The sequence below is a fragment of the Muntiacus reevesi genome, chromosome 3 (genome assembly GCF_963930625.1).
Source record: "Muntiacus reevesi chromosome 3, mMunRee1.1, whole genome shotgun sequence".
Taxonomy (NCBI): Eukaryota; Metazoa; Chordata; class Mammalia; order Artiodactyla; family Cervidae; genus Muntiacus; species Muntiacus reevesi.
This window is the reverse complement of record NC_089251.1, coordinates 102,333,442-102,358,399: the sequence shown is the minus strand read 5'-3', so window position 1 is coordinate 102,358,399 and position 24,958 is coordinate 102,333,442. Positions and strand designations below refer to the sequence as shown.

Below are 24,958 nucleotides of genomic sequence, written 5' to 3'. Positions count from 1 at the left end.
ATCACCAGCTCCCAGAGCTTGCTCAAACTCATGTCCATCGAGTCGGTGATGCCATCCAACCATCTTGTCCTCTGTTGTCCCCTTCTTCTCTTGCCTTCAATCTTTCCCAGCATCAGGGTCTTTTCCAATGAGTTAGTTCTTCCTATCAGGTGGCCAAAGTATTGGCACTTCAGCTTCAGCATCAGTCCTTCCAATGAATATTCAGGGTTGATTTCCTTTAGGATGGGCTGGTTTGATCACCTTGCAGTCCAAGTGACTCTCAAGAGTTCTCTCTCAGCACCACAGTTCAAAAGCATCAATTGTTTAGTACTCAGCCTTCTTTATGGCTCAACTCTCACATCCATACATGACTACTGGAAAAACCATAGCTTTGACTAGACAGACCTTTGTTGGCAAAGTAATGTCCTTGCTTTCTAATATGCTGTCTAGGTTTGTCATAGTTTTTCTTCCAAGGAGCAAGCATCTTTTAATTTCATGGCTGCAAGTCACCATCTGCAGTGATTGGAGCCCAAGAAAACAAAGTCTGTATGATTTGCATTGTTTCCCGATCTATTTGCCATGAAGTGATGGGAGCAAATGCCATGATCTTCATTTTTTGAATGTTGAGTTTTAAGCCAACTTTTTCACTCTCCTCTTTCACTTTCATCAAGAGGCTCTTTAGTTCACTTTCTGTGATAAGGGTGGTATCATCTGCATATCTGAGGTTGTTGATATTTCTCCCAGCAATCTTGATTCCAGCTTGTGCTTCATCCAGTCCAGCATTTCTCATGATGTACTCTGCATATAAGTTAAATAAGCAGGGTGACAGTCTACAGCCTTGACATACTCCTTTCCTTGACATAGTCCTTAATGGAACCAGTCCATTGTTCCATGTCCTGTCCTAACTGTTGCTTCTTGACCTGCATACAGGTTTCTCAGGAGGCTGGTGAGGTGGTCTGGTATTTCCATGTCTTTATGAATTTTCCAGAGTTTGTTGTGATCCACACAGTCATGGCTTTAGCATAGTCCATGAAGCGGAAGTAGATGTTTTTCTGGAATTCTCTTGCTTTTTCTGTGATCCCAGGGATGTTGACAATTTGATCTCTGGTTCCTCTGCCTTTTATAAATCCAGCTTGAACATCTCGAAGCTCTTGGCTCACATATTGTTGAAGCCTGACTTGGGAGAATTTTGAGCATTACTTTACTAGCGTGTGAGATGAGTGCAACTGTGCGGTAGTTTGAACATTCTTTGGCATTGCCTTTCTTTGGGATTGGATGAAAACTGTCCTTTTCCAGTCCTGTGGCCACTGCTGAGTTTTCCAAATTTTCTGGCATATGAGTGTAGCACTTTGACAGCCTCATCTTTTAGGATTTGAAATAGCTCAACTGGAATTTCATCACCTCCACTAGCTTTGTTCCTAGTGATGCTTCCTAAGGCCCACTTGACTTCACATTCCAGGATGTCTGGCTCTAGGTGAGTGATCACACCATTGTGATTATCTGGGTCGTGAAGATCTTTTTTTGTATAGTTCTTCTGTGTATTCTTGCCCCCTCTTCTTGATATCTTCTGCTAGGTCCATGCCGTTTCTGTCTTTTATTGTGCCCATCTTTGCATGAAATGTTCCCTTGTTATCTCTAATTTTTTTGAAGAGATCTCTAGTCTTTCCCATACTACTGTTTTCCTTTTTTTCTTTGCATTGATCACTGAGGAAGGCTTTCTTATCTTTCCTTGCTATTCTTTGCAATTCTGCATTCAGATGGATATATCTTTCTTTTTCTCCTTTGTCTTTAGCTTATCTTCTTTTCACAGCTCTTTGTAAGGCCTCCTCAGACAACCATTTTGCCTTTTTGTATTTCTTCTTCTTGGAGATGATTTTGGTCACCGCCTCCTGTGCAATATCACGAACCTCTCTGTCCATAGTCCTTTAGGCACTCTTATCAGATCTAATCCCTTGAATCTGTTTGTCACTTCCACTGTGTAATCATAAGGGTTTTGATTTAGGTCATACCTGAATGGTCTAGTGGTTTTCCCTACTTTCTTCAACTTAAGTATGAATTTTGCAATAAGGAGTTCATGATCTGAGCCATAGTCAGCTCCCAGTCTTGTTTTTGCTGACTGTATAGAGCTTCTCCATCTTTGGCTGCAGAGAGTATAATCGATCTGATTTCAGTGTCGACCATCTGGTGATGTCCATGTGTAGTGTCTTCTCTTGTGTTGCTGGAAGAGGGTGTTTGCTATGAGCAGTGTGTTCTCTTGGCAAAACTCTGTTAGCCTTTTTGTACTGCTTCATTTTGTACTCCCAAGGCCAAACTTGCCTGTTACTCCAGGTATCTCTTGACTACTTACTTTTGTATCTCTTCCTAATTTTTATTAATTTCCAGTTTATCCTTTCGGTGTTTCTTTTTGCAAAAATAAATATCTACGTTTAGTCTTTTTTTATCCTTTCTTACCCAGAGCGTTGCCATATTATGTACACTGTTCAGCAGTTCTTTTCACTTCATGTATCTTGGAGATCATGCTTGGAACAGAGGTAATGCCTAATTATTTTCCTAGCTTCATTTTGTGAATATGCCAGGTTTGTTCAACTAGTTACTTAAAAATATATATATTTATTTATTTTGGTTGTGCTGGATCTTACTTGTGCCTTGCAGAATCTCTAGTTGCTGCCTGCAGAATGGTTAGTTGTGGCATGCAAACTCGTTTTAGTTGGGGCATGTAGAATCTAGTTCCCCAGCCAGGGATCAAACCGAGGCCCCCTAAATTGGGAGTACAGAGTCTTAACCATTGGACCACCAGGGAGGTCCCAGCTAGTCACTTTTTGATGGTCATCAGTAAGTAATGCTTTACTGCTGATCTTTTAAAAATAAATTTTGGTGGGAATTCCCTGGTTGTCCAGTGATTAGAACTCAATGCTTTCACTGCTAGGGGCCTAGATTGAGTCCCTGGTCAAGGTAAAGATCCCACAGGCCACGTGGCATGGGCCAAAAGTAAAAAAGACCACCTCACTACTTAAAATAGATGTTGGTATGTGCGTATGTGTGTTAGAAGGAGCATTGAGCTGATACAGTTTCTGTTTTGCCACTAAATACATGACCTGTTTTTGGACTTCAGGTTTCCTCATATGTAAAATAAAGTTTAAATTGCTCCATAATCTCTAAAGTTGCCTGCTATAATATGTTATATTTTTCTGAAAGTTTTATGAGCCACATTTTAAACCTGTTACTCAGTAAAGTATATAAGGCATAGGAAAAGGATAAATGAGAGCATCAGGTTAAGTTTTAGAAGTACTACTGAGGGTTTTCTGGACTTGATCTGCTCAGGTGCTTGTTAAAAAAATTAAGATTCCTGGACCCATCTCTGTTTTCTGAAAGAGTCTCTAGGAACTGTACCCACTAGGTGATATATATATATTTTTTAATCATCAAGCAAGCTTGTGAAACAAGAGTTACTTCATGTGCATATGGTATTGTCCTTTAGGTTTCCTGAGGATAGGGAGTAGTCGGGACATTACTTACCCTTCATAAATTCCTTTGCTCTGACCACCACCAGAAAAAATATAAGTGGAAATCAAAATTTCCCTTCTCCTACAGCATCTTGTCAAATGTATTATGTTCTCTGCAGAATATTTTTGTGTCAGTGAGGAAGCTGGCTGTATATGCAAACTGAGAGGTTTGACAGGAATACTGTGCAGTTGTATACTGCTTTGAATTCAGCTTCCTGAAACAACTTTTCGCCATGCTTCTCCTTTACTCACATTTAGTATATTCTTTCCTAGAGACTTCAGAACATATTGGGTTCCATTTCTGGTTCCTTTTTTTGAACAGAGCTGGCTAATTGTGGGCAGATTAATTTATCTGGGCCTCATTATCCTCATCTATAAAACATAATTGATAATATGCCCCTTACAGAATTGAGGTAGGGTTAAGTGAGATAGCTGCTCTAATAGCTCAGTTGGTAAAGAATCTGCCTGCAGTGCAGGAGACCCTGGTGTGATCCCTGGGTTGGGAAGATCCTCTGGAGAAGGGAAAGGCTACTTACTCCAGTATTCTGGCCTGGAGAACAGTCCATGGGGTCGCAAAGAGTCGGACATGACTGAGTGACTTTCACTTTCAATGAGACATGGTACTTGGCACGTACTCCCAGTACCTTCTGATTCCCTTTCCTCTTAGCTGGTCTTCACATCAGCTACATTTTAATGGTTTCTTAAGTGTTGGTACTCAGAGTCCACGGACTGACAACATTGGCACCACCAGGGTTAGAGTGCAGAACGTCAAGTCCCACTCCAGGCCTGCTGAATCTCAATCTGTCGTTTGAGATCCACATGAAAATTTGAAAAGCATTGGAACCTTAGGAGATTTCCAGAGAGATTTCCTCTTTCTTTTTGTCTGAGTTCCTAATGATTTCATTCTTTGTATCTTTGGCAGTGTGGTCTTGCTGTACACTATTAGCTGAAACTATTTTAGATCAATATGTAAGCGCACATTCAGAATAAAAATCCACCTGCAGAATTATTTACATTATTATTGTTCAGTAGTATTTTTTATAGTGTGAGAAATTCAGTAGACTGCATAAAAATATGTACAATTTAAAGAATAATTATAAGCAGACGTGTGTAACCGCCGTCCAGGTAAAGTGATAGAATATTGTCAGTGCTTCAAGGTACTTCAGGGTACCCTTCTTTGATTGCAACCATTTCCTCTCTTGGAAGTAACTACTGTTTTATCTTGTCATAATTTCCTTGCTTTTCTTGATAGTTTTACCACCTATGTGTATATCTCTAAACAGTAGTTTAGTTTTGCTTGTTTGTCAGCTTTACATAAATGGAATCATGCTTTGTGTATTCTTTTGTTACATTTGCTCAATATTAGAGATGAATCCATTTATTGTATAGATTTTCTTTTTAAAGTAATAAAGCCCCCCAAAATTCTAACAAGTTTTGAATAATTTTATTTGTAGTGTTATACCTTGATTTTTTAAAAAAGAAAATGAAACCATTAATTAAAAAAGACATAGGTCTCTTAATGTTCACAGCTGTGCTGTTTACTGTAGCCAAGATATGGAAGCAACCTGTGTCCATCAGTGGATGAATGGATAAAGAAAACGTGGTTTCTGTACACACATGCACAATGGAATACTACTCAGACATAAAAAAGAATGAAATTTTGCCATTTGCAACAACATCGATGGAATTGGAGAGTTTTATGCTTAGTAAAATAAGTTAGAAAAAGACAAATACTGTGTGATATCATATGTGGAATCTGAAAAATATAATAATCTAGTGAATTTAATAAAAAAGAAACAGACTCATAGAGAAGAAGCTGGTGCTTACCTGTGGGGAGAGGGACAAGATTGAGGTAGGAAAGTAAGAAGTACAATATACCTTGTATAAAATAAATCAGTTGCAAGGATATATTTCCATGGAGTCAACAAAAGAGTTGGACCCGACTTAGTGACTAAACAACAACAAGGATATGTTGGCTAAACAACAAGGATATGTTCTAAAGCACAGATATTATAGCTAATATTTTATAATAACCATAAATAGAGCATCAGAGTGTGAAATCGCTGTGTTGTACACCTGACACATATAAAATTTCTGGTGTCCATCAGTTATGCCTCAATTAAAAAAAAACCAACCTTGCTGCCCAGTTCTCTTTGCAGAACACGCATCATACAGTGTGTTTCTTTCTCTTCTGCTTGAAGATACACAGTGAGCAGCATGTAAACCACTACAGTACTTTATTTCTAAATATTACAGAATTGCTAGTTGTGTTACATTTATTTCCGACAGGAATATTATATACTCTCCTGGGTTTCTTTTGTTTTAAAATGAGACTGTAGAATATTCTACTTTTAAATATGTTCTTTACATTTTAAAATCAGAACCAAATTGAATTTACTGAAAATTTGGGAGACATTTAGAAGAAATTACAGGATAGATGATTGTTGAAATCAATTCACATAAGTGAATTCTTTCTACAAACTACCATAGGTAACTACTTTTAACAATTTGAAATGAAACTTTCTCTGTGAATATGAAAAATTCACCTCTACATTTTAAGGCAGAAATGGCTTTTTAAATTTCCAGAGACTAGCAAGGCAAGATAACAAGGCCTTCTTAAATGAACAATGGAAAGAAATAGAGGAAAACAATAGAATGGGAAAGACTGGAGATCTCTTCAAGAAAATTGGAGATACCAAGGGAACATTTCATGCAAGGATGGGCTCAATAAAGGACAGAACGGTACAGACCTAACTAACAGAAGCAGAAGATACTAAGAAGAGGTGGCAAGAATACACAGAAGAACTGGACAAAAGAGGTCTTAATGATCTGGATAAGCTGGGGCGGGGGAAGTCAGGTGGGCCTCAGGAAGCGTTACTGTGAACAAAGCTGGTGGAGGAGACAGAGTTCCAGCTGAGCTGTTTAAAATCCTAAAAGATGATGCTGTTAAAGCGCTGCGCCCTCGACAAATGTCAGCAAATTCCAGAAACTCAGCAACGGCCACAGGACTGGAAAAGGGCAGTTTTCATTCCAGTCTCAAAGAAGGGCAGTGTCACAGAATGTTCAAACTACTGTACAGTTGCCCTCACTTCACATGCTAATAAGGTTATGCTCAAAACCCTTCAATCTAGGCTTCAGCAGTACATGAACTGAGAACTTTGAGATGTACAAGTTGGGTTTCAAAGAGGCAGAGGAACCAGAGGTCAAATTGCCAACTTTGGTTGGATCATGGAGAAAAAAACAAGAGAATTGCAGAAAAACATCTGCTTCTTTGACTATGCCAAAGCCTTTGACTGTGTGGATCACGACAAACTGTGGAAAATTCTTAAAGACATGGGAATACCCGACCACCTTCCCTGTCTTCTGAGAAACCTATATGCAGGTCAAGTAGCAGCCGTTAGAACCAGACAGGGAACAACAGACTGATTCAAAATCGGGAAAGGAGCACGTCAAGGCTGTATGTTGTCACCCTGCTTATTTAACGTATGCAGAGCACATCATGAGAAACGCTGGCCTGGATGGAGCACGAGCTGGAATCAAGATTGCAGGGAGAAATATCAACAACCTCAGACATGCAGATGATACCACTCTCATGGAAGAGCCTCTTGAGGAGGGTGAAAGAGGAGAGTGAAAAAACTGGCTTGAAACTCAACATTCAAAAAACAAAGATCTTGACACCCAGTCCCATCACTTCATGGCAAATAGAAGGGGGGAAAGTGGAAGCAATGACAGATTTTATTTTCTTGGGCTCCAAATTCACTGTGGACAGTGACTGCAGCCATAAAATTAAAAGACTTGCCCCTTGGAAGAAAAGCTATGATCAACCTAGGCAGCATATTAAAAAGCAGAAACGTCACTTTGACAACAGAGGTCCGTATAGTGAAAGCTATAGTTTTTCCAGTAGTCATGTATGGATGTGAGAGTTGGACTATAAAGAAAGCAGAGTACCGAACAATTGATGCTTTTGAACTGTGGTGTTGGAGAAGACTCTTGAGAGTCCCTTGGACTGCAGGGAGATCGAGCCAGCCCATCCTAAAGGAAATCAGTCCTGAATATTCATTGGAAGGACTGATGGTGAAGCTGAAACTCCAATACTTTGGCCACCTGATGTGAAGGGCCGACTCACTGGAAAAGACCTTAATACTAGAAAAGATTGAAGGCAGAAGGAGAAGGGGACAGCAGAGGATGAGTTGGTAAGATAGCATCACCAACTCAATGGTCATGAATTTGAGCACCTCTGGGAGTTAGTGGAGGACAGAGGGACCCTCCACAATTCTTGGGGTCATAAAGAGTCGGACGTGACTTAATGACTGAGCTACAGCAGCCATGTGTTGGGTTAGTATTGCTAGTGCATATGAACCCCCCTTTCAACAGCTGCTTGGGAGTATGTTTGTACTGTAATTTGTCTACTTGAACGGACATTTTATTTTTAACATTTGCTGTTAAAACAGTGCTCCTTAGAACACCTTTTTTGCAACTGTGCCGGGGTTTACTTCAGGCATATTTCTGAAACTAGAATGTCTGGGTCATCTGGCATGTGCTTTTAAAATGTTGACAGGTGATACTCTAAAAAAGATTTTAACAGGTATGGTTAGTTTTCCTTGACAGTCTTCAACTTGACTGGAAATTTTAAATTATTTTTATCTTAAAATTTATATGTATTCCTTTGTCATTGATTCATTCTATTCATTTACCCATTGTTTGCTACTTGCTAGTTACTGAAGGCAGTATATACATGAATTAGACAACTTGCTGAGAAAGATGTGTACCTGATTATTATATATGGTAGAAAGTGAGAAAGAAATATAAAGAAAATTTACAAAAAGATTGCTTCTAACTGGAGAGATCGGGGAATGTTTCCCGAAGTAGGTGATGCTTGGGCTACCCTCACAGGATGGATAGGTTTGCATGTAGAAAATTATATCCCAGAGAACAGCAGGGACAAAGGATCTTAGGTAGGAAGGAAGAGGCTCTGTGGAGAGTCCGTTTGGCTGAGTGGTAGAGGACTAGGCTGCAGTGGGGGGAGGCGCAGAGAGAGGGAGGTCAGACTCAGATCGTGGTGACTTTACTTATTAGAAGTTTGTCTATTTTGGGCTGCCCTGGGCCTCTGCTTGCGCTGGCTTGCTCTAGTTGCCGGGCTGGGGGCTAGTCTGTTGCGGGCTGTGGGTTCTGTGCGCTCCAGCTGGGCGGTTGTGGCACATAGACTCACTTGCTCCATGGCATCCTGTCTGCGGCATTCACAGGCAGAGTCCTCACCTTTGGAGCACCAGGGAAGTCCTGTGGTGACTTTAAAATAACGCTAGCTATGGAAGACAGTGCTTCGAAGAGTAAACAGTTACCACATGATCTACCTGTTCCACCTCTAGATGTCTATACCAGAGAATTAAGAGCAAGAATTCAGATATTTAGTTATCTATCAGTGTTCATAGTAGCGTATTCGCAGTAGCCAAATGGTGAAAACAACAAATGTCCATCAATAGGTGATTGGATTAAACAGAATTTGGTAAATACATACAATGGAAAGTTATTCAGCCTTCAAAAGGAATAAAATTCTGAACTTCCCTGTTGGCTCAGTGAATAGGAATCCATTTTCTAGTGCAGGAGACACAGGTTTGATCCGTGGCGTGGGAAGATTCCACATGCCGTAGAGCAGCTGAGCCCGTGTGCCACAACTGCTGAAACCCACACGCTCTAGGGCCCCTGAGCTGCCGCTGCTGAGCTTGAATGCCGGGAACCTGCGCTCTGCAACTGCAAGGCCTCCTCAATGAGAAGCCCGCAGCTGGAGGGAGCAGGAGCAGAGCCAGAAAGAAAGACCGTGTAAAGAAAAGGAATGAGATTCCGGCCTCACACAACGTGGATGGAGCTGGAAAATGCGGTGTTAATTAGTAAGCCAGACACAGAAGGGCGAGTGTTGCATGATTTCAGTTATGTGAGATACCTAGAGAGCAGTTCAGTTCATAGAGAAAGGAGACCAGCGGGAATAGGGTGGAATAGGGAGTTAGTATTTAATGGATGTGGAGTTTCATTTACGGTGATGAAAAAGTTCTGGAGATAGATAGTGGTGGTAATAATACAAAGTGAAGCACTTAATGCCATTGAAATCTATACCTTAAAATGATTAACATGTTTCATGTGTATTTTACTACAATAAAAATGAACACAAAAAAAGTAATGCTAAAGACCTTGAATATTAAAGAATTGTCACTGAGGAATCAAGGAGGGTTTTTGATCTATATTTGCACTGTGAAGATTAATCCTGAAGTGAAATGAAAGTCGATTGGAGAAGGAAGGAGTAAGCAATGGAAAAATCAGCTAATTCTCTTCATTGCAGTAGTTTAGTTAAGAGATGATTTTGGCTTTAGGGCAACAGCAAGGTAATTGGAAGGAAGGGATAATATGAGAGAAATCTGTTAATTAGATGTGAGAGGAAAGAGAAAAGGAAAAATAAAAGTTGACTCCTAGGTTTTGAGTCAGGTAAATGGAAGGAAGGAAGGTAAGTGGATGCCTGGGAAAATGAGTTTGGTGTCAGCTGTCTAGAAGGCAATTGAGAATAATCAAAATGTGGAGAGGTAGTTCAGGAAAATTAAGCCTAGCATTTGGAGGGATTAATTTGTCTATCCCTCTGTCCACCCAGCCACCCATCCATTCATCCATCCATCCATCTTTCTGAAGAAATATTTTATGGTATCTGCCTTATACCAGGTATAGAAGATGAACACATTTAGTCTAACCTCAAGGATCTCACAGTATCTAGTGAGTCACCCTTAGCAGTCATATTTGAAACCATGTCATTCCCTAAGGGGAAAATGTAGCACGGGCAAAGAAGGCAAAAGTGGAATTTTGTGGGTTCCCTCAACATTTAGAGTATGAGAGGGGAAAGGAACTTTGAGTTGAGGGTGAGAGCTAGTAGAGACCAGGTTCCCTCAACACTTAGAATGTGAGAGGGGAAAGGAACTTTGAGTTGAGGGTGAGAGCTAGCAGAGACCAGTGCAGCTCGTTTCAGCCGCTCGGCCGTGCCTGAGTCTGGGATCCCGAGGAGCGTGGCTTGCTGTGGTCCTCGGGAGTCTGCAGGCCAGAGCGCTGGAGTGCATTGCTGTTTCCTTCTCAGGGGATCTGCCCAACCAGGGATCTAACTTGAGTGTCCTGCATTGCAGGCAGACTGTTTACTCTCTGACCCACCAGGGAAGCCCAATTTGAAGAATCAAAATAGTGCTAAGATGAAGTTGGAAAATTTCAGAAATTTCTGTGAAATGAATGTGAAGTCTTGCTGTTTGACTTTATTTTCTCCACAGCGGTGATGACAATGTAATCTTCTTTCCTTTTCCTCCTTGCGATTTTTCATTTATTTACTTATTTATTTATTTTCATTTATTTTTATTAGTTGGAGGCTAATTACTTTACAATATTGTAGTGGTTTTTGTCATACATTGACATGAATCAGCCATGGGATTTTTCATATTTTTCGATCTATAACTGATTGAGATAGAATTCCATTAGTATGCCAGCGAGCTGTGCTTCCAGCTCTGGCTTTCTGCTGTTACCAGCAGAAGTCCCTACTTGGAACTTTAGTCCTTAGTTTCTGAGCCTTAAAGTATTGGCTGGTTATTTCTCTTCCAGCTTTTGAAGGCGCCATCCCGCTGACTTCTGGCTTTTGTGGTTTCTGACAGTCATTCCCAGTCACGGATTTTCAGCATTTTGATTGTGATGTGCTTTTTGGTCTGGTTTCATCATTGTGTATGTGTTTTATTCTACCTGGTCTGTTTAGATTCTTGGAACTCTGGGCTTGTAGTTTTCATCAAATGTGGGGAAATTTTCACCATTTTAGAGAAGAATCTTTACCCGGCTGGTTTTCTGTCTTCTTCCAGGACTCGGGTCACAAGTGTGTTAGGCTGTCTGACACTGTTGCAAATGTTAGTGAGGCGCTGCTAGATTTTTTGTCTTTTTTTCTCTGTGTGTTTCATTTTGGATAGTTTGTGTTGCTCCTGTCTTAAAATTTCACCTAATTCTTTCCTTCTCCCTTCTCTGACCCCTGACGTTTTCTTGTTATATATTTTTCATTTCTGAAAGTTTTTTGTTAATTCATTTTAAATATCTTCTCTCTTTCTATTACAGTCATGCTTTCCTTAAGTTGCTCGAGCATAACAGTGGTATGCTTCTTTCCTTCTTTCTGGCTGTGAGGGTGTTCCTGGCCGCGTGCCCCCGTCTCTGGCTGCGGCGAGCAGGGCTGCTGTCTGCGGCGCGGAGGCTTCTCTCGCGGACACGGGCTCCGGGCGCGCAGGCGTCAGTAGGGGCAGTGTGCAGCCTCAGTGGTTGTCACAACCGAGCTCAGCTGCTCCCCTGCACGTGGGATCCTCCCAGGCCAGGGGTCGAACCCATGTGCCCTGTATTGGCAGGGGGATTCTTATCCACTGCGCCACCAAGGAAGTCCTACTTCTTTTTTAAAAAGTATTTTATTATTCTTAATTTTGGTTGCACTGGGTCTTCGTTGCTGCATGCTGGCTTTCTCTAGTTGTGGTGAATGGGGTGCAAGCTTCTCACTCCAGTGACTTCTCTTGTTGCAGGATACAAGCTCTGAGGCACGTGGGCTTCAGTAGCTGTGGCTCATGGGCTTAGTTGATCCCACAGCACGTGGGATCTTCATGAACCGGGGATGGAACCGGTGTCCCTTGCATTGCATGACGATTCTTAACCAGTGGAACACCAGGGAAGCCCTAGATTTTTCTTTCTTTTTTTTAAAACGTGGACCATTTTTAAAGCTTTTATTGAATTTGTTACAGTATTGCTTTTCTTTTTTTGGGTGGGGAGGGCTGCAAGGCATGTTAGCTTCCCAGTTAGGGACAGAACCTGCACCTCCTACATTGGAAGGCGATCCTAAGCTCTGGACTGCCAGGGAAGTGCCTATACTGCTTATCGCTGATTTAAGGTCCTTGTCGTCTTCTTCCATGTGCCATTTCAGGGGTTTTCCTATTGACTGAATTTTCTCTTAGTATGGGTCTTTTCGGTGGGGTTGGGGTGGGAGTGGGGAGTTCTTTTGGCACATCTAGTCATTTTTGGTTGGGTGTTGGATAAGTGGCTTTTGTTGTCTTTCTTTAAAGAATGTTTTGGCAGACAGTTAAGTTGCCGGCTGATCAGTTTCATCTTTTTGAGGTCTGTTTTTAGGTCTTGCTAAGGTGGATCTAGAGTAGTCCTCAGTTCAGGACAGTTTAGCCCTATCCCTGCGGTGAGCTCTCTGGGGTCTCCACTGGGTATTCCAGGTGATTACCAAGAGCTGTCCAATCTGACTTGGTGGAACTTGAGTGTCTTCTGCTTGTGAACTGTGGGAACTGGTCCAGTGACAACTTCCTTGTAATTCTTTTCCTGACTTTGTGGAGTTTCACCATGCATATGTCACACACTATTAAGCAGAGATTTAGGAGGACACGAGAGATTTCTGGAGTTCTTTTTCTGTGTGGCTTCTTTCCTTTCTGGAATCCTGCCCCACGTGGTCCAGCCTCCTCATTATCCCTGAACTCTGCTCTCTGTCTCCTCAACTCAGGAAGCTGCTGGCTCTTTCAGCTCCCCCTCACTTTTATTGAGGTCCAGAAACTGCCTTCAGCAGTTAGTCTTTTTAGCCTGATGTAGAGCCATGAATCAATTAAAATGTTAGAGCAAGCATGCTTCACAGGCAGTTCTGCGTACTTCCCGTTGCATTACTCCTGAGGTGTGATTTCCGGTGGTCTCAGAGATTGAGGTCTAGGTTCAGATGGTATTGCCTGATCTCTCTGATTATAATGTTTTCCATCAGTCTTTTATATAGTAGCTTTTAGCTCTCTTTATTGATTATAAATTATTAGTGTTTACAAAATGGTGATTATCTGTCATTCCTTCTTCATCTAGGTAGAATTCCTCCCAAAGTTCTTTCCTGTATTAACTATTTGGTTATGGTTAGTATAGGAAAGGCAGGAAAAGAACTTGATTCTTTCCCTTTGTTGAGTTTTAGTAATCATGAGTTAGTCCCTTAGCAGCCTCTCCTCATGACCAGTGAATTTTCCTTGGTATCATTTGAACTTACAGATTTTAATATACTTGATACATTTAAATCCGTAACAGCTTTCCTAGGTTTTTGTGTTTTTTATGCCCAGATTGTTTTCTTTCAGGGGTGTGGGAGTGCCTTCAAGTTGGATCCTGTGCCCTTTTGATATGACTGCTTCTGTCCTCAGGGGTCTCTGCTTTGGGGCACAAGAAGATATTCCAGGCTCTTGTGCATTTCCTACCTCAACTGTAGAAGCAGCCATTCTTGAAGGAGACCTACTTCATTTTAGTGGAAAATATAATATATAGAGACCACAGTCCAGGTGGTAGGGGTATTCATTGCTACTGAGATGTCATTGTTTCTGTTCTGAATCTTTTTCAATGAACAAGGCTAGGAAATACTTTCTTTTAAGAGGGGAAAAAATGAGTTCCTACTGTTACTTTTGATTTATATTTATAATTGCAGGAATTTTATTTTATCTCTTTAATTTTATACTTGTATCTCTCTTTTTTTTTATTTTGGTTTCGGCTTTTAATGGAGTAAACATAATTATTTATTTGCTTTACACTGTACCTGTAGTATTAAAAAAAAAACCAATGGCAATATTGTTACTACAAGTAAGACTATGGAATACAGCTTTTTTTTAATTGATTTTTTTTTGTACTTAAAATATAACACACAAAAGATGTGTAGTAAGAAATATTGCTTTTTAAAGCTACTTGAACTAATTTCTATCTCTGTGGTGTTATGCCACCTATTTGCTATATAATTAGGTATGACAGGGTGTTTCAAATATTTTTTCCTTGATAATTTCTCAAGATCACTGTTTTCCATCCTGAAACTCTCTTTAATGTATTTACTTTCTTCCGGAGAAGTTTAATGTTAATGCATACCTGTTTGTCTATTTAGCTAATCTTTATGTACTCTCCATTTAACATATCTCCTTTTTGAAGTATTGATGATGGTTTGCAGTTTAAAAGAAGTAACGGAAGTTTATCACTCTTGACAAACTAGGTATTATCCTTCTTTTGTACGATACTGTTACTGTGTGGCTGGGAACTCTACTAGTGTATGTCAGTTTGATTTTAGAATTTGTAAACTGCTCTGAAGTAGTAATGTGGAACAGTTAAACTATGGGCATTTAGTTTTATAGTATGCTCTTGTGGATTTCTTTGAGAGAATGTTTAGACCCTAGTACAACACTGGAAATCAGCTATCTCTGAGCACGATTTGTTTAAAAGAATGTTTCACAGTCAGCTGTTGACCCTGGTGGCTCAGTGGTGAGGAGTCCGCCTCCCAGTGCAGGAGACGTGGGTTAGAAGCCTGGTGCAGAGAGACCCCACAGCCCTCGGAGCAGCTGAGCCCGTGCCGCACAGCTGTTGACCCTGTGCTCCGGAGCCTGAAGCCCGCAAGGCCTCGAGCCTCTGCTGCCCAAGAAAAGGAACCACTGCAGTGAGGAGCCCAGACACCTGGAGCTGAGGAGTTGCTCCTGCGTGCACAGCCAAAAATACATGTAAATAAATAAATAAGGTTATTTTTTTAAAAGTCAGCTATTTAGAACAGATCATTCAGTTGACCTTTGGCTCCAAGTACAGAATGTCACCATTGCATATTACTTTCTATCTGGAATTTCATATTATAAGCTTTTTTGAATACATTTATATTTTGTACAGTCTTTGCTTATTTTTATAAGAGTGGTACAAAGTACTGAGTTTTGACATTTCTTGTTTTTTTAAAAAAACAACAACAGACAATTGATATAGTATGCAGAATCAGTTTCCCTGAGATTATAGCAAATTTAAAGAAAGTCAAAGATAGAAATTAATTTCCTTCACTCCATCCTTTTAAATGTGGACTCTTAAATTTAAATTAGGGTGTTAAAGATTTTCAGCCATCACACTATCCATCTGAATACGATATGGTATAACATATATAGAAGGGCAGTTGGCATTGGCAATTTTCACTTATTCCTGGACGTTCTGTCTTAAGGCATATTTTCTGCCTAAAAGCAAATTCTGGCTGGGCATGCTGTATCTTGATTGGTTTTTGTGCTCTTGCCTTTGTCTGGGCTTTATTGGAAGTCCTAGCAATAAGATGTAAAATATGAGTTTTAATTAGGTAAGTTATTAATGAGAAGAGTTGTAACTTGTGAAGTGGTGAAAAGTAGTAACTATCTGTATTGTTTATCTAATGTTGGCTTAGGTCTTGGTGGGCACCTAACTCAACAAATATTTATACAACTCTCAGATAATCAAGATACTGTACAAAACGAATAGACGGCCAGAAGCATACTTGATTTTTTTTTTTTTTAATGAAGCCGAGGTTGCGCTGTTTATTTTTATTTTTTAAATTTATTTTTGGCTGCGCTGGGGCTTTATTGCTGCCCACAAGCTCTCTTTAGCTGGGGCGGGCGGGGCTCTCCTAGTTGCGGTGTGAGGTCTCCTCACTGCAGCGGCATCTCTGGTTGCCGAGCAGGGGCTCTGGGCACCCTGGCTCAGCAGCTGCAGTGCACGGGCTTAGTCGCTCTGAGGCCTGTGGGGTCTCGTTGGACCAGGGATCGGACCCATGCCCCCTGCGTTGGCAGGCAGATTCTTAACCACTTGACTATCTGGGAAGCCCCTAATAAACTTTTAAAGACCATTTTATGATTTTAAATCAAATTAAAATTAACAGCTGTATACACTGCAGGTGGGAGTGTAAATTGGAACATTCACTTTATACTTGATCTTAGCCAAAAGGCCGAGAAGCGATGGAACACTCACTTTAAAAGACAGTTTGACTTTATCTAGTAAATATGTATAACCCACACCCAGCAATTTCACACCTGAATACATACTCTAGAGAATTGTTTTTCAACCTGGGCTTGTAGCCCATTAGAATGAAGACGGTTTAGTGGCATTTGACCAACAATTTTCTTAAATGATAAATACAATAGAAAGTATCAGTGTGCTTTATGTAAGGGTATTATTTTGTGAAACTTCTTCCTAGTTCTGTATGTATATATGTGGGTGGACTGTGAGGTAAAATATATTTTCTTACTGTGGTTGCCGTCAAAATTTGAAAGCCACTCTTCTAGAGAAGTTAATATTTGTTATTTCATAACAAGTAACTGATTTCATTCAACAGAGATAAATTATGACTGATTCATACAACAAGATTTTACACTACAGTGAATTGCAGCTATGTTTAACACCTAAGCAATGTATTTTTTTTTATGTGACATCCTTATGGGGTGAAACTGTAACGAAAAGTAAGGGATTGATAAATATAATAGCATAATGACTACTTCTGGTTGAAAGAGAAGGTGTTAGTTGCTCAGCCTTGTCTGACTCTTTGCGACCCTGTGGGCTGTAGCCTGCCAGCATCCTCTGTCCTTGGAATTCTCCAGGCAAGAATACTGGAGTGGGCTGCCATTGCCTTCTGCAGGGGATCTTCCTGGCCCAGGGATCAGGACCCTGTCTCCTGCAGGGCAGGCGGACGCTTTACCATCTGAGGCGCCAGGGGAGTGGCACTCCAGGATGAGCCAGGGTAAAGGCTGAAAGGAGGAAAAGGGGAGAGTGAAGAGCCGGCTCAGAGCTCAGCACTCAGGAAACGAAGCTCACGGCCTCCGGTCCCAGCACTTCATGGCAGATAGATGGGGAAACGGTGGAAACAGTGGCAGACTTTATCTTTCTGGGCTCCAAAATCACTGCAGATGATGACTGGAGCCATGAAATTAAAAGACTCTTGCTTCTTGGAAGAAAAGCTATGACAAACCTAGACAGCATATTAAAAAGCAAAGACATTGCTTTGCCAACAAAGGTTTGTATAGTCAAAGCTATGGTTTTTCTAGTAGTCATGTGTGGATATGGGAGTTGGACCATAAAGAAGACTCAGTACTAAAGAATGGATGCTTTTGAACTGTGGTGTTAAAGAAGACTCTTGAGAGTCCCTTGGAATGCATGGAGATTCAACCACTCAATTCTAAAGGAAATCATTCCTGAATATTCATTGGAAGGACGGATGCTAAAGCTGAAACTCCAGTACTTTGGCCACCTGATGTGAAGAGCTGACTCATTAGAAAAGACCCTGATCCTTAGAAAGATTGAGGGCAGGAGGAGAAGGGGACAACAGAGGGTGAGATGGTTGGATGGCATCACTGACTCAATGGACATGAGTTTGAGCAAGCTCTGGGAGATGGTGAAGGACAGGGAGGCCTGGCGTGCTGCAGTCCATGGGGTCGCAGAGAGTCAGACATGACTGAGCGACTGAACGACAACAACAAAAGGTTGAGCAGGACATACAGAGGCCTTCTGAAGGTCCTGGTGATGTTCCATGGGCTTCCCTGGTGGCTCAGAGGTTAAAGCGTCTGCCTGCGACGTGGGAGACCCGGGTTCGATCCCTGGGTCGGGAAGATGCCCTGGAGAAGGAAATGGCAGCCCACTCCAGTACTCTTGCCTGGAGAATCCCGTGGGTGGAGGAGCCTGGTGGGCTACAGTCCACGGGGTCGCAAAGAGTCGGACATGATTGAGTGACTGCAATTGCAATTTACACAGTAATTTATTTAATTTTTTGAAAAATGTGCATCTGTGTTCTATGCAGTTTTTTAAATTGTAAATTTATGTAATGAAGTTTACCATTTTAATCATTTTTAACTATAGTTAAGTGACATTGAGTACATTCACATTGTTGTGCAGCCATCACCGTTATTCATCCCAGAATGTGTTTGTCTTCCTCTGAAACCCCATGCGCGTTAAACAATAGCTCCCGGCCTCCCCTCCCTCCTGCTCCCCGGCAGTGCCTTTCTCCTTAGCGGTATGACCTAAGTGCCCTGGGCTCCCCATAGAGTCAGAATCCTGTGTTTGGCTTGTTTCACTTAGCATAGTGTCTTCTGGCTTCTCCTTGTAGCATGTGTCAAAATACCCTTCATGTTTAAGGCTAAATAATATTCTGTTATTGTGTATATACTACATTTTATTTATCCATTATCCACTGATAGACATTTGTGGTGTTTCTACCTTTTTGCTGTTGTGAACAGTGCTGCTCTGAACATGAGTATGTTGTTGAACAATAAGATATTGTTCAGTTCTTCTGATTTTTAAAAAATTATTCCTTCTGGAAATTTCCTAGTGGTCCAGTGGCTAGGACTCAGCATTTCCGCTGCAGGGGCCAGGAGTTGGGTCCTTGGTCAGAGGATTAAGATTTTGTAAGCTGTATGGCACGGCCAAAAATGATAATAATAAAACTTTAAAAATGTGTTCTTTCCAATGAAATAGATCTGTAGTGGATGAGTGAACTAGAAAGGTGTTAGCCCTTCTTAAAACTGAAGCCATGAAGTGGTAATTGCTCTAGCCATCCTTACCCCCGGGGGAGACTTTTGTTTTCCTTATTATTTCATAGACTTTCCTCTGGATCCTGAAGAGTTTTCCAACTTAAATCATTTTGCAATGAGGTCTGGATTTGTTCCTTTTTCTTCTTTTCCTTTTTTTTTTTATTAAATGTAGCATAAAATAGCATCTTATGTTTTACGCTTTAGCTTCTGTGGAAAGTTTGAAATTGTAAGTTTTGCTGTAACATCCCTAAATAACAGTAATAATAATTAAAAAAAAAACAGTAATAAGAATTGATATGTTTCACTGCAATTTAAATAAGAAAAGTGCTACAGTTAAGCCTTGTTAAATAGACCTTAAGAATTTAGTAGGGGAAACACATGAGTAAAAAGCATTGTAAATTTACCAGCCAATGAAACAAAAGAGCAGCTAAGCTATTTCTAAAAGAAATTAGGTTGCATTCATCTTTCATGCATTCTTGCCAGTAGCCATCATTGTCTCTTTAGGAAATTTCTCTTTAGAAAATGATTTCCCAGCATACTGGGAGTTTTTTTTTTTTTTTTTGGAGTTTTAATTTAAATTAGCCTCTTAATAAATTCAGACTATATAACTTGTTTAAATTGTGGATTTTTTTCACAAATCAAATAAGTAGCAAAATGAAATGTTGCTATCATGACATAGCAGTGAAATCATAGTCCCAGAAACATTGGTCCAGTCCCCTACTGCTTTGAGGGTTTATGCATGTGTGCGTTTATAATGCTTCTGACTGCGCTGGGTCTTCGTTGCTGCATGCAGGCTTTCTCTAGTTGCGGCAAGTGGAGGGCTGCTCTGTCCTTGCGGTGCGAGGGCGTCTCTCTCACTTAGAGAGGCTCCTGTGGACCGTGGGCTCTGGGGCGCGTGGGCGTCAGTGGTCGCAGCGCATGGGCTCAGTTGTGGGGTGTGGGCTCAGCTGTGGGGTGTGGGCTCAGCTGTGGGGTGTGAGTTGCCCTGGGGGCTCAGGTGCCCTGTGGCGTGTAGACTCCCCCAGAGCAGGGATTGAACCTGTGTCCCCTGCGCTGGCAGCTGGGTCTTTCACCGCTGTACTGCTGGGGAGGTCCAGGTTTCCTTTCTTGGAAGTAAAAGCCGTTGTTCAGAGATTATGATTTTCCAGCTTGAGTTTTTAAACACCTTTTTATGAAACTGTGATGATATTAGGTGGTAGGACTTGTGTGTGTGTATGTAGTTTTTTTGTTTTTGCCTTTTGGAATTTTTTTTTTGCCTTACTTGGAAAAATAAAAATTTGTTGACCCTAGATCAGTCCAAAAAAACTTGCTGATCTGTGAAATTCAGAGGTCTGAGAACTGCTGCAATAGAAGCTTTCCCCAAATTGGCCAAGAGAATCTTGGCATGCGGTGGATTTTCCTTACTCCTCCCTTGTTGTCAGAGTGAGGGTATATAACGGCAGAAAAAATCAGAACATTTTAAATATAGTAATGATTTTTTAGGAACTGTACATTTTATCTTTTAATTTTTTTTAATTTTTTTATTTCTTTGGAAGCAGCAAGCAACTTGTAAGATTTTAATTCCCCAGCCAGGGATGGAACCCATGGCTTCTGCAGTGAAAGTGCAGAGTCTTAACCACTGGGCAACCAGGGAAGTCCTTATGCCCCGTTTTTACTCTCTAGTTTCTTTTAACCATCTGAAGTCTCTGATTTTATTAGTTTTATTTAAGTTTTTGGTAGGAAGTTTCTGTTTTTTATCACGATATCTAGAATTGAACATTTAGGTTTTGTTGTTGACTCTGAAATGAATTCCTGAGACTATGTCTGCTTACTCATTCAGCAGCTTTGTTGAGTGTGTATATGGATACAAGAAATGAATTGTTTCCTGTTGTGCCCTGGGGAAGAGGAGGAGGCAGGCAGACAGCAGTGCAGTAACCGCCAGTTTGAAGGCAGGTCTTCAGTGCTGCGGACGCGTGGAGGGAGAGGTGGCCGTGCCGTGGGCTTCGCTGCAGCCTGGTGCAGCCCCCGCTGGGCTAGTACAGTTAACTGCTGTTACAGCGTGGCTATCTGCCTCTTCTCCATTGTCTTTCATAAACAATTATTTTCAAGAGAAAATTTCTAAGCCCAGAAAACTGCACCTTTTAATGCACCTACTCTCTAACTCTCCTCCGATTCATACTGGACTCCGATGAAAGCCTTTTGTCTCACATCAGTGTTATAGTTAAATTACACAATTAGAATTGTTCTGTACTTTGTATGTTATTACTTAAAATCTAAAAATTCAAGCTCTCACAAAATGCAAATTGGGGTATTAAAGTTCCGTTACACTTTTTCAGTTTATTCTACATGAAACATTTTGCTGAGCCTAGAATATATGGAATTTTCAGAACCTAGAATATCTTCATTGATTGAAACCAGTACGTTTTCCTCGGCCATTTATATGCAGTGAAATCCGCCGGCTGCATGTGAGTACGGGCCGTGGCCCTGAGAACTGGCGCGTTTCTGCTGCTGTTCCCTGATAGTCATCAACCGCTTTCATTTAACGTCAGCCATTGCAAGAGTGATAAGAAAGTATCCTGATGGGTACTTTGGGGAAACACTTCATTTTTCTATTTCATTAAAAGGACTCTTAAATAACACAGAGAGATGAGTTAACCGGTAAAAAAAGAACCTCATTGTAGCTGATATCTGTTATTAAACTTGGAATGCTTTCTAGAAACAGCTCTCTGAATTTACTTGTCAAAATAGCTTAGTTTGCTAATAGCAACCGAAGTTATGCCAAATTTCTCTGTTTCTAGACTTTTTTTTGGTCAAAATATCGACTGTCAGGAGTTAAGGAGTTTGCAGATTAGGAACTTCTGTTAATGTACATAAGATATTACGTAGTTTGTACTTGTGATAAAATGCCCATCACGCAAAAAAATAGCTTTTGCCCTTTTGTCCTAAAAGTACTTCTGTAAGTGACAAAGAACATTGGTACAGGAAACAGTAACTTGAAAATCTTATCGCTTCTCGGCCTTTTGGCTAAGACCAAGTGTAACTTCAAAATCTTTCATCTTTCCACCTTCCCCCATTTCATTCTTTGGGATGACTAACCCTAACCCTATTCTTCAAAGGCTTGCTTCTGTGTAACTTCCTTCTCAAACTAGTTGGAAGCCATCTCTTCCTTCCCTGAGCTGCTAGAACTTCTTGTTTGGTACCACAGTCTGTCTTGTGTTGGTATGCTTTGTGTCTTTGACTCTTTTTTGTGTGTGTGTGTGTGTGTCTTTGACTCTTACTGGGTTAATCTCTTTGAGAGGAATTAGTGGCATATCTTCTTTTTGTGACTTCCGTGGGATCTAAGTCAAAGCTGTGGTTTTTCCAGTAGTCATGTATGGAAATGAGAGTTGGACTATAAAGAAAGCCGAGCACCGAAGAATCGATGCTTTTGAACTGTGGTGTTGGAGAAGACTCTTGAGGGTCCCTTGGACTGCAAGGAGATCCAACCAGTCCATCCTAAAGGAAATCAGTCCTGAATATTCATTGAAAGGACTGATGCTAAAGCTGAAACTCCAATACTTTGGCCACCTGATGCTAAGAACTGACTCTTTGGAAAAGACCCTCATGCTGGGAAAGATTGAAGGCAGGAGGAGAAGGGGACGGCAGAGGATGAGATGGTTGGATGGCATCACCGACTCGATGGACATGAGTTGAGCATGCTCCGGGAGTTGGTGATGGACAGGGAGGCCTGGGGTGCTGCAGGCCATGGGGTTGCAAAGTCAGATGCGACTGAGCGACTGAACTGAACCGAACCCTTGGTCAGTCACATTATTTGCAAGTATTTTCTTCTATTCTCTAGGTTGTCTTTTTGTTTTGTTTATGGTTTCCTTTGCTATGCAAAAGTTACTGAATTTATTTAGATCCCACTTATTTACTTTTGTTTTTATTTCCATTACTCTGGGAGATGGCTCGATAAATACCTTGCTGCGATTCATGTCAAAAAGTGGTCTGACTGTGTTTTCCTTCTGGTCTTATATTTGTCTTTGATCCATTTTGAGTTTATGTTTCTGTGTGGTGTTAAGGAGTGTTATAATTTCATTTTTGTTTTGCATATAGCTGTCCAGTTTTCCCAGCACCACTTTGCCATAGATTAATGGACCAGAGGTGCATAGGTTTATTTCTGAGCTTCCTATCCTGTTCCAATGATCTATATTTCTGTTTTTGTGCCACGTCCATGCTGTTTTGATTACTGTAGCTTTGTAGCATGGAGAGTAGTCAGGGAGCCTGATTCTTCCAGCTCTGTTTTTCTTTCTCAAGATTGCTTTGGCTATTTAGGATCTTTTATGTCTCTATACAAAATTTAAGAATTTTTGTTCTAGTTTTGTGAAAAATGCCATTGTTGACTTGATAGGGATTGCATTGATCCTGTAGATTGCCTTGGGTAGTATAGTCATTTTGATGTGTAACTGTACTCTTCAGCCTAGGAGTTAGGGCTGGAAATGGAGAGGCCTTCCTCTAGCAAGATAAGCGTGTGGAAAAGAGTTCACTCAAAGCAGAGCAGAGGTGGCTATCTAGGATCTTTTATTTAACACAGTTTGCAGTACACCCATCACAGTCCTCTGGTTCCAGGGAGTGGAGGGGATTGCTGCTGCCCTTCCTCTGCACCGCCCCCCTCCTGACCGTGAGCATTAGGCCAATCCCCTGCTTCTCAGTAGCCCCCGATTGTTCACCACCATCGGTTCATCAGCAGCCACTTGGTTAGGAGGCATTGCAGTATCGTGAGCTAGTTTGGCAGATGCATTATGTTAGGAGCAATTTCATGAGTTTTGACTCATGTTTTTCTTGCTGTGATCATTCTTTCCAGTTTTTAAGATATTGTACATAAATTGTTTTTGCCTAGTGTTCAATTTGATATAAGCATGGATATGTAGTATGTACTTTTCTGTCTTCTTTTGCTCAGGATTAAGATTTACCCATGTGTGAATCTGTGGTTCCTTCCTTCCTGCTGTTTGAATGTAGCACAGTCTATCTATTCTCTTGTCGATGGGTATTTATATTGTTTTCAGTTTTTGGCTCCTCGGATCTGTTTCGATGTTTCCTGTTTTAAATATTGCCTTGTATTTGGTATTACAGCTAGTTAAGCTTGTTATTAGAATATTTACTATCCTCTTTAAGTGAACTGTCTTGTGTAAAAGCTCAAAAAAGCACCCTATCATTTCTTATTCCCATGTCCTCAGTGTTCTTTTTACTCTTTTAGGATGCGCGGTTAGTTTTTTCTTCCGCGTTTGAGGTCTTGAATCATATTACTGGCTGAGGGAAGCTAGTTGCCGTTCCCTTTGTTATTGCCGATCATATATCCTTGAGTTAGAGGAGTTGTTGAGCTCAAGTCTTTTGGTTTTATGGTTATACCAGAACTTGGCTGACACTCTAGGTTTTCAGTGAAGAGGAAAAAAATTGCTATCAGAAACTTCTAGAGATTTATTAGATATTTGGGATGGGCTTGGTATTTGAGCTGTACCTGACAAATTAAGGTAGTTCACAGCCAGTGTGGGGAAGTGCTGAAGGACAGGTTTCAATCTGAGCACCTGAAAGAAATCGTGAACAGCTTGGCTGCGTGTGCCTGAGCTGTTTCAGAACTTCAGACAGAGTACACTGATGTGCCTCTCTCCTGCTGTAGCTGTCGCATGGAATGTCATGGCCAGCTCCTCAGACAGCGAAGATGACAGTTTCATGGCTGTGGACCAGGAGGAAACCGTGCTGGAAGGGACGATGGAGCCAGATGAGGAGCCCCGCGCGGCGCTGGAGGTTGAGGAGACTCGACATAACAGGTCCATGTCTGAGCTGCCAGAAGAAGTTTTGGAGTATATCCTCTCCTTCCTCTCCCCATACCAGGAGCACAAAACTGCGGCCCTTGTCTGCAAGCAGTGGTACCGGCTTATTAAAGGTACTGTGGGACGCGGGAGGTCTGTTTACTCATTTAAGGTTTCTTTGAATGACTTTTAATCTCTCAGTTTCATTTTCTCTTTTCTCCCTTATATTTATTGTGGTTCTAAAACTTAGACAGTTAGCTCTGGACATTTTCCTTTTCTCTTTATCATGCCTAGTTTATGAACAACTTGAATACTGCAGTTTTTAATCCAATTTGCAGTTTTAAAATGAGGATTCTTTTCCTGCATATTCTTGGAGTTGATCTGG

General features: G+C 41.0%; 1 protein-coding gene across 2 annotated transcripts in view; it reads left to right on the top strand.

The window, feature by feature from the left end:
* FBXO42 (F-box protein 42) overlaps positions 1-24,958 on the top strand; it is an 81,813-nt gene that overhangs the window by 10,392 nt on the left and 46,463 nt on the right. For both annotated transcript variants that reach the window (XM_065929890.1, XM_065929889.1), the window contains exon 2: positions 24,441-24,707. In XM_065929890.1, coding sequence (XP_065785962.1) covers positions 24,458-24,707 — 250 coding nt within the window. In that variant the 5' untranslated portion in view covers positions 24,441-24,457. The remainder of the gene's footprint in view (positions 1-24,440; positions 24,708-24,958) is intronic.